Raw genomic sequence first — 10,000 nt, 5'->3', positions numbered from 1 at the left:
GTCAGAGAATGTTTGACTGCATGTTAGTGATGATAGGCTAGTAGATGAATTCTTACTGAAGCCACTTACAACCTGCTTACCCTGTTCCTTCAGACAATTTCTTTTTCGGATTTTTGTTTTTTTCCGATTTCTGTGCACTAAGGCGAGGAGAAACATAGAAATAAAACTGTGTGGCCTAAGCCCTAAATTCAAATTCTTAAAAATACGAAATTCAATGACATCCTTGTCACCTTCAGACTACTAAAAGTAGTATTTGCCACTGGTATATACAATGCAGTCCAGGAGACTTGAACACTATACATTGCAATGTTCACACCAGCAATTTGATTAGAACTCAATCAAACAAATAACTGTTTTTCACATTGTGCCATCATGTCCCAGTTGACTCTGTTTAAAATGTAAAAATGGCATGTCAAGTTGTATTATTTAGGGACGGAATCCGCGAAGGGTGGGTGGGTCAACAGCAATTCGTCCCGAATCCGGATTTATAAAAAATATGAAAATTTATGAACGGACCCTAAGAAAGTACCTTAAGTGTGCAACATAAGCAGAGCATGCTGTTCAAACTACTGAATTACTGGACTACTGGACTACTGAATTACTGGACTACTGGACTACTGAATTACTACTGTATTACTGAATTACTGAATTACTGAACTACTGGACTACTGAATTATTGAACTACTGGACTACTAAACTACTGGACTACTGGACTACTGAATTACTGGACTACTGAATTACTACTGTACTACTGAATTACTGAATTACTGTACTACTGAATTACTAAATTACTGAACTACTGAACTACTGAATTATTGAACTACTGGACCACTAAACTACTGGACTACTGGACTACTGGACTACATGTACTCAATACATGTTCACATGTCTACCTAATTGTGTTGGACTAGGACTGATGAGTTAAGTACATTGCTAGTCTGACTTCTGTAACAACATGTTCTTTGGTGTATGAGCACCCTGTACTGTATAGCAGTCATCATAAATCAAGTAGAGTCACCGGCTACTAAAATATTTTGACAAAATACTGAAAGTGACCGACTCAGGTGCGGATCCAGAATTTTGATAGGGAGGGCTCAACCACGCCCACAGCAAAACCACACACACCCAGTTTGCAGAACGGCCTGATCAATGAGATCATGACCATCATGTAAGCAACACTAGATCCTTTGAAGTTTCAGTTTCTTAAATGTACGACATGCCTTACTTCAGACATCTTTCAGCTGAACTCCCCCAGGAGTCTTACGTCACACGTGCAGATTCCATCAGATTAAGAGAATAATATTATTGATATCAAATCAGTCATCAGCCTTGTATATCCGATCACCATTTGCACCATTGCAAGTAACGACTCAATGTCTTACACTCTGGCAAGTTAACAGCAACCAGCAATGGGGCCGTGGAGAAGGCAGAGGAGGAGAGTGGGGAGCGGGAGAGAGGAGAGAGGGAGAGAAGGGAGAGGGAGAGAGGGGAAAGGGGAGAGAGAGAAGAGGGGGAGAGGGGAGAGAGGGGAATAGGGGAGAGAGGGAAAGAGAGAAGAGAAGGGAGAAGTGAGAAGAGAGAAAAGAGTGAGAAAGGAGAGGTCAGAAAAGAGAGATGAGAGGAGGGGGAAAAGGAGGGGTGAGATGAGAGGTGAGAGGGGAGAGAGGAGAGGAGGAGGGGAGGAGAGAGAGGGGAGGAGAGAGAGGGGAGGAGAGAGAGGGGAGAAGGGGAGAGAAGAGAGAGGGGAGGAGGGGAGAGGGAAGGAGGGGAGGACGGGAGAGAGGAGTGGAGAGAGGAGGGGGGAGAGGAGGGAAGAGAGGAGGAGAGAGAGGAGGAGAGAGAGGAGGAGAGAGAGGAGGAGAGAGAGGAGGAGAGAGAGGAGGGGACAGAGGAGGAGAGAGAGGAGGGGACAGAGGAGGAGGGGAGAGAGGAGGGGAGAGAGAGGAGGGGAGAGAGAGGAGGGGAGAGAGAGGAGGGGAGAGAGAGGAGGGGAGAGAGAGAGAGGAGGGGAGAGAGAGGAGGGGAGAGAGAGGAGGGGAGAGGAGGGGAGAGAGAGGAAAAGAGAGAGGAGGGGGAGAGAGAGAGGAGGGGGAGAGAGAGAGGAGGGGGAGAGAGGAGGAGGGGAGAGAGGAGGAGGGGAGAGAGGAGGAGGGGAGAGAGGAGGAGGGAGAGAGGAGGAGGGGAGAGAGGAGGAGGGGAGAGAGGAGGAGGGGAGAGAGGAGGAGGGGAGAGAGGAGGAGGGGAGAGAGGAGGAGGGGAGAGAGGAGGAGGGGAGAGAGGAGGAGGGGAGAGAGGAGGAGGGGAGAGAGGAGGAGGGGAGAGAGGAGGAGGGGAGAGAGGAGGAGGGGAGAGAGGGAGGGGAGAGAGGAGGAGGGGAGAGAGGAGGAGGGGAGAGAGGAGGAGGGGAGAGAGGAGGAGGGGAGAGAGGAGGAGGGGAGAGTGAGGAGGGGAGAGAGGAGGAGGGGAGAGGGAGGAGGGGAGAGAGGAGGAGGGGAGAGAGGAGGGAGGGGAGAGAGGAGGGAGGAGGAGGGAGAGAGGAGGAGGGAGAGAGGAGGAGGGGAGAGAGGAGGAGGGGAGAGAGGAGGAGGGAGAGAGGAGGAGGGGAGAGAGGAGGAGGGAGAGAGGAGGAGGGGAGAGAGGAGGAGGGGAGAGAGGAGGAGGGGAGAGAGGAGGGGGGAGAGAAGAGGAGAAAGGGGAGAGAAGAGGAGAAAGGGGAGAGAAGAGGAGGGAGAGAAGAGGAGGGAGAGAAAGAGGAGGGAGAGAAGAGGAGGGAGAGAGAAGAGGAGGAGAGAAGAGGAGGGAGAGAAGAGGAGGGAGAGAAGAGGAGGGAGAGAAGAGGAGGAGAGAAGAGGAGGGAGAGAAGAGGAGGGAGAGAAGAGGAGGGGAGAGAAGAGGGGAGAGAGAGGAGGGGAGAGAAGAGGGGAGAGAAGAGGGGAGAGTAGAGAGGAGAAGGGAAGAGGGGAAGGGAGCTGGAGGGGAATGGGACGAGCTGGAGGGGAGATGGGACGGGCAGGAGGGGAGTGGGACGGGCAGGAGGGGAGTGGGACGGGCAGGAGGGGAGACGGGAGGGATGAAGGGGGTCGAGGGAAAGAGGATAGAGAGCGATGGAGGGAGATAGAAAACAATGGGAGGCAGAGGAGGAGGAGGGGGCCCATTGTGCCCTCTTCCTGGATCTGCCACTATCAATTTTTCTAGAGCTACATCTGCTGCAATGTAATCTACACAGCCTTCCCCCTAGTAGTTTGTCTTGACTACCATACATTACAGTAAATTTCTGATGTGATAATATTGCACAGCAATCAAATAAAATACGACAACATTACCTTCAAAGTTCCTGTTCCACTAGATTGTTGAGGCGTCTCTGATACGGACTGAAATCGATTGGCAGTGTTAGTAGTATTGTAGCTCTGAAGAGTTCCGTTGCCTTCTGATTCACTGACCAAAGGGCCATACTGACTAAACACCGACCATGAATCACTGGAATCGCTGCCCTTGTATAACCACTGCCACGAATCCATGACGATTCCCAGAAGAGGAAAGTAGAGAGAAGCAACACGAGCTTTACGCGTGACGTCTGTGTATCGGATGTCGAAATCGTGACGAGCCATGAGGTCTCGTACCAGACTGATAGCCTGACGCTGAATTGATGGCTTCCTGTCTCCTCTAAACATACACAACTTAATTAAGTGTCTTTATCCTGCAATGTTGTGCTGATTGGTGGTTCCTCTTGTTGTTTACACACACACACACACACACACACACACACACACACACACACACACACACACACACACACACACACGCATGCACACACACACACACACGCATGCACACACACACACGTTTACACGTGCACACACACACACACACACGTTTACATGTGCACACACACACACACGCACACACACACACGTTTATACGTGCACACACACACACACACGATATGCATCGTTTCAAGAAAATAGTATTATTTAATTTAATTTTTCAATTCATTACGCTAATGTATTGGATAAATGCATTCTCCAATACATTAGCCCATTCAATAATTGTATTGAAGGAATGCAGTTTTACACCAACATTATACAACGATGCCACTTGACGTACATACTTACTGGTTTTCAAAAACTTTTGCGAGCTCAGTAAGCACAAGACCGACTAGGAAATGCTGCTGTCGATATTCTCGTGTCAGCTCAGCCATATTTTGCTGCTGCGTAGAAACGGTGCTTCCGTGTGACAATTTGTATGACACTAATGGTTGCAATGGTGACAACGGAGGCGATGGAAACGTAGGACTAGTGATGAGATCCAGGGAAAGGTTGATATCAAGTGGCAAGTTGAGAGTAACAAAATGTTCATGATTACAAACAATCCTGAACAGTTCCAGTTTGAATTCACGCAAATTAAAGTCGGCAACAGCAGCAGAGATCTATAGAGCAATTAATTGATTAAAAACGAACTTGGATAGCAAACGTGTGCCCATGCATGCTTGTGCACATGCACACACAGACAGACAAACAAACAAACAGACAGACAAACAGACAGACAGACAAACAGACAGACAGACAGACAGACAGACAGACAGACAGACAGACACACACACACACACACAGTGACACACACACTTACAGTGACACAGGGCACACACAGACACACTTACAGTGACACAGGGCACACACACACACACTTACAGTGACACAGGGCACACACACACACACACACAGACACACACACACACACACACACACACACACACACACACACACGGACACACATGAACACACACACACACACACATGAACACACACACACACACATGAACACACACACACACACACACACACACACACACACACACACACACACACACACAGACACACACACACACAGACACACACACACACACACACACACACACACACACACACATGAACACACACACACACACATGAACACACACACACACATGAACACACACACACACACACACACACACACACACACACACACACACACACACACACACACACACATGGACACACACACACACACACACACACACACACACACACACACACACACACACACAAAGCACAAAGCAGCTCAATCTTCCTAACCTACAGTACAACTTACTTGTCTCAGATAAATCCGCATCAAATCAAACACATATCCTCTGTCCATGAGCGACAAAGCATCGTGCACAAAGAAAGCCAAACTAGTATTGAGATGTCTTGCAAGTTTCGACTCCTGCAAACATTAAACAAAGTTAAATTTGAAATCAACAGCACAAACTGCTAAAGTCATGTCCAACACAAGAGAGCTGCTACAACTGCACCATATCACAGACCTTGATGTGTTTCTTGACAATTTCCTGCGACATAAGTTTCACGATTTTACTGATATTGTCATGAAAATCGGACGACAGCCTGGGCTTCTTGACGTGACCCAGACGACCAGCCTTGTGGAGATACTGAGCAACACTCTTAACCTACACATTCAAACGATTACACAACAGTCACAATCTTCAGCTCCAATACATCAAATTCACTGCAATTTATGCAAGTTCATTACTGACTGGACAACAGTTGTTAACTGATCTTGCTAGCCATATGTGCATGTATGTTAATCATCTAGATCTTGACAATCGTGGATGTGGGAGTAATAATAAGTTCCAGTGTTCGTCAAATTGGTAGTCCCAGGTGCTCAGGACAACCACAAAGATTATACCAGAAGTGGTCAAGTTGGGATAAGGCTGGAGCTTTTGTGTGACATCAGGAATGCATCCTGGTGTCCAACGGAAATGACACGCCCACATAGACACACCTGGGCAAGAATGATTTGAAGCTACCTACCTACCTATCTACACATGTACGTACACACATACATTATACATACACACGTACATACATACATTTATACATACATACATTTATACATACATACATTTATACATACATACGTACATACATACATACATAAATACTCAACGAGTTATGTATGTATGTATCATCATGGTACATTCGATCATGATGTCTTGTGTTCAATTACAGTCGTGATGTCACCATTTGCTTGAGTAGCTGCAAGTGTTGATGCCATATCTTTGATCACTTGGTGCCCAAGACCAGCCTCTGGTACCACCTGTGGCACCATAGCACCAGTTGGCTACCCCTGTTAGACAGGCAACCAAAAATGCATTTGCTGGTAGCCTGAGACAACTATACACTGTTCTGGCAACATAGATCTGATAGTTTTTGTAATGTTGTTGACAAAATGTGCTATTGTTTACTCCTAATGATCTGGTGTTGTTGTATTGCGTCATTTCTTTGTGTCTACTAAGAGATCACCAGAAGTGAAACATTCTAATACCGTCCATGTTCTCAGCATCAATTACAATACTGGTCTATTTTAATTAAATAATAAATAAATAAATAATAAATAAATAATTAATTAATTAATTATAATAAGATAATTACAAAGCTTCTGTATTTTTATGACCGGCAACCATAGTGACACAATGTAACATTTTCCTGGGCAACCAACATGTGGGCACAGTGCATGACAAATCGTCCCATCTCTAAAGCCCTGTCCACACTTGCAACTGGATCGCGATCGGTAAATCCAATCCACATCGCATGGTGGTTGAATTCAATTAGAAATAGTGGGCGTTACCTCCACGTACACTAAGCGTGTAGCCAAAACATCTAGTCCTCCTCACTCGTCTTTGTTCTCGCTCACCTTACATGGCTGTGTCAATGCTTTCCACAAGCAAATAAGCCACACGTACACATCGGTCATCAGTCACGTGATACCAAAAATGAGGCGAAGGTAGCGTTTTCAAAGTGCAGTGTGGACGCTCGCTATCCAGATCCAAATCGCAATCCATTCTGGTCTAGTGTGGACAGGGCTTAAGTACGTGTAGTCCCTTGGTAACCACACGTCAAAGTCTTAAGCCTGGTTCACTATACACTTCACGTCGTGTCGTCTCGTGTCACGTCAAAGGAGGCCAACACGTTGTGTCGCGTCGGAAACAACATCCTTTGACGCAACGCGACGTGAGGTGTATTGTGAACTAGGCTTTAGTTGCCTGGTCATTACTCTGGTTGCCCATAATCCATAACCTTAGTGCAGCAACGTACAGAATGTATTGTACAATCATGTTGTGACGATTATGACTGTCACATCTATTCGGAATTGTGCTATATCCGTCGACCGACATTCATCTATCACGCTAGCAGACGCCCGCACTGAGTGAATATTGTAGTGCGGCCTAACTACAGCACCAAAACGTGGCTGTGAGCGTGTACTGCTTCAACAACCAGAAACGGGTCAACTTGGCGGTGGCACTTGAAGTTGTCCCTTCGACACACTTGTGGATCTCAACATATTTCTGGTTGTCCTGGGCAACCGATTTGTCGTACACCGAGCACATGGTAGCCCAGGAACAACTAACAGGTTGCAGCAATTTGATGAAGAAATGAAACAATACGAAACATCGAAACATATACATACACTTACAATGACATCAAAAAAGAACCATCCATGAGCCATTGTCTTCTCTTTAACGGACGATCGACATGCCACCCACTGAGCTGCCAATTCCTCATGAACAAGCTACAGAGTCAAACACATACAATCAAGCAACCAATAATGCATAATCAATGGTGTGTCAACTCAGCTGCTTCGTTGTTAGAAAAAATACAATAAACTAATGATAACAACATTCCTTGTACTCTATACTCTGTTTCTTATCAAGTGATGTATCACAACTCAACCCATCATCATAGTTTAGTTCAGTTAACTTAAAACGTCTTGTTTTGCTTTACAGCCTGCTACTGCTCCATGGGTGGATTTAGGCTACGTTCCAGACATTCCAGAACATAGTCAGGATTTCTGAATAAGCAGGCTCACAGTCTGGCCATGCTGTACATGCGTAACGGTAGTAGAAGCCAACACAACATATTTGTCCAGGTCTAAAGCATGCTACATGCAGGGTTTCCCCGGAGGGGGGATGTGGGGCACTGTGCCCCTTAGCTAATAAAGGCCTTCCTCATGCAACTTTGACTTCAAAAGAGCAGTAAAGTTAGTTGGTCAGCAATAAAAATAGAAGGATTTTAAGACTTAACATGTGTACTATAGACTCCGACTGTAACTGCGTTACTTACAATACAGATGAGACCTACGCTCAACTTGCTAAATTTAATAGCTAATAATATTAATCATCATTAATATTAATGCACCCCTTTTAAAACAATGTGGGGGAACACTGTACATGCCACTCACTGTACAAAAGGAATGCCTTCGGCTTGTTGTCGAATACATCGCACAGTCTCTACAGACATTGTAGAATGTCATGGTATTGGTGGAGAGTGAATAAATGCCGTTTAGAAGAGATTTCGGGAAAACGTCCAAACACATACAAGACATGGCAGAGAAATTTTGAAACGAGGAGTCTATGAATACTTAGTCAGGAAAAGCTCTAGATCTGCCCTTATGCTCAATGCATGTGTATCTCTGATCTATACATACATACATACATACATAGTATACACTCACACACACTCACACACACACACACACACACACACACACACACACACACACATGCACACACGCATGCACACATGCATGCACACACACACACACACACACACACACACACACACACACACAGACACAGACACAGACACACACACACACACACACACACACACACACACACACACACACACACACACACTGTACATACATGCAATGCAATGCTTACAAACTGTTTGAGCCTTAGCAACTGTAAGACGTTTACAACCACAAGCAGTTTCTGTTACTGTAAGATTCAAATAAATTTTGTAAATTCATACGGACTGGTTGCTTTACCATCTGAGCTGGCTGCGGAGACGGTGGTTTATCTGTTGTAAGAGACAATTTCAGTGAACGTTTAGTGCCTGGAGATGTTGAGAACGTCGCTCTCTTTTCTGTATTACGTGTGAAACTCAAATCAGATTCTCCAGTCGTAAGATCTAGAGAAAAACGTAAGACAGAGTAGTAAATAAAAACAACTTGTTGACAAACAATGCATACCAATGCATCTGTTTGATGAATGGATGCACACACACACACACACACACACACACACACACACACACACACACACACACATGCACACACACAGTGACACACACACACACACACACACACACACACACACACACACACACACACACACACACACACACACACAAGCATGCAAGTAGTCAATTACCTAGTTTAGCAAACAAGTCTACGTCTAAAAAAAGGGAAATACAAAAAGACAAGTTAAAAACACAAGAAAAACACCATTAGTTAGTAATGACTCTATAAGATAATACTCACGATGTAAGATGTAATGTATAACACACAACAACAATCGCTACAGAAATAAAAATCAAGCAGCAGACAAACAGAGTAAGCAAAGAAATGAAGCTAAATAGTAAGCAGTAACCACACACAACAAGTAGCAAACCTGGATTGCTGTTACTCAATCCCTTTGTTTTGTTTGATTGAGTCGCCTCCGAAGTTTCGTGTCCGGCCTCTGTGCTTGCCTTGTCCAATGCAACTTGCGGATGCTGGAAGATGTACTGCACAAACTGAGCGAGCAGAATATTGCGGCCACTCAAATCGCAGTGATCGGCCAGAAGATGATGCAGACGATTGGCGATGTCCGTCAGACTCTCGAACACAGCCTCACTGACCTTGACACCCGCTACATACAACACAACCATAGACTGTTACTGTCATTGCTGCTGCTACTGCTGCTGCTGCACAGAGTTCTAGTCAGAAAATTATGGCAGCCGGTAACCAGGCAATCACTAACCACACCACTGCAGCATATCATTAATATTAACAATATATTTTATTTATATTAATATTGATATTAAATATTTCCAGACAACGAAGATAGCCCTCCATGGTAACAATCCTAAAATGAGTAAATGAGATCACACTTGGACGAGAGCTGCATTTAGCTAAG

The 10,000-nt window shown here is 45.3% G+C and overlaps 1 protein-coding gene across 2 annotated transcripts in view; it reads right to left on the bottom strand.

The window, feature by feature from the left end:
• LOC134185934 (dedicator of cytokinesis protein 7-like) overlaps nt 1-10,000 on the bottom strand; it is a 37,351-nt gene that overhangs the window by 13,357 nt on the left and 13,994 nt on the right. For both annotated transcript variants that reach the window (XM_062653822.1, XM_062653823.1), the window contains exons 20-26: nt 9,494-9,733; nt 8,869-9,011; nt 7,513-7,608; nt 5,345-5,485; nt 5,131-5,244; nt 4,113-4,426; nt 3,324-3,663 (exon numbers count right to left, since the gene is read on the bottom strand). In XM_062653822.1, the coding sequence (XP_062509806.1) occupies nt 3,324-3,663; nt 4,113-4,426; nt 5,131-5,244; nt 5,345-5,485; nt 7,513-7,608; nt 8,869-9,011; nt 9,494-9,733 (1,388 nt within the window). The remainder of the gene's footprint in view (nt 1-3,323; nt 3,664-4,112; nt 4,427-5,130; nt 5,245-5,344; nt 5,486-7,512; nt 7,609-8,868; nt 9,012-9,493; nt 9,734-10,000) is intronic.

Source organism: Corticium candelabrum, chromosome 10, assembly GCF_963422355.1.
Source record: "Corticium candelabrum chromosome 10, ooCorCand1.1, whole genome shotgun sequence".
NCBI classification, from domain to species: domain Eukaryota; kingdom Metazoa; phylum Porifera; class Homoscleromorpha; order Homosclerophorida; family Plakinidae; genus Corticium; species Corticium candelabrum.
The sequence above is the reverse complement of the archived record's forward strand: the minus strand, read 5'-3'. Positions and strand labels throughout refer to the sequence as shown.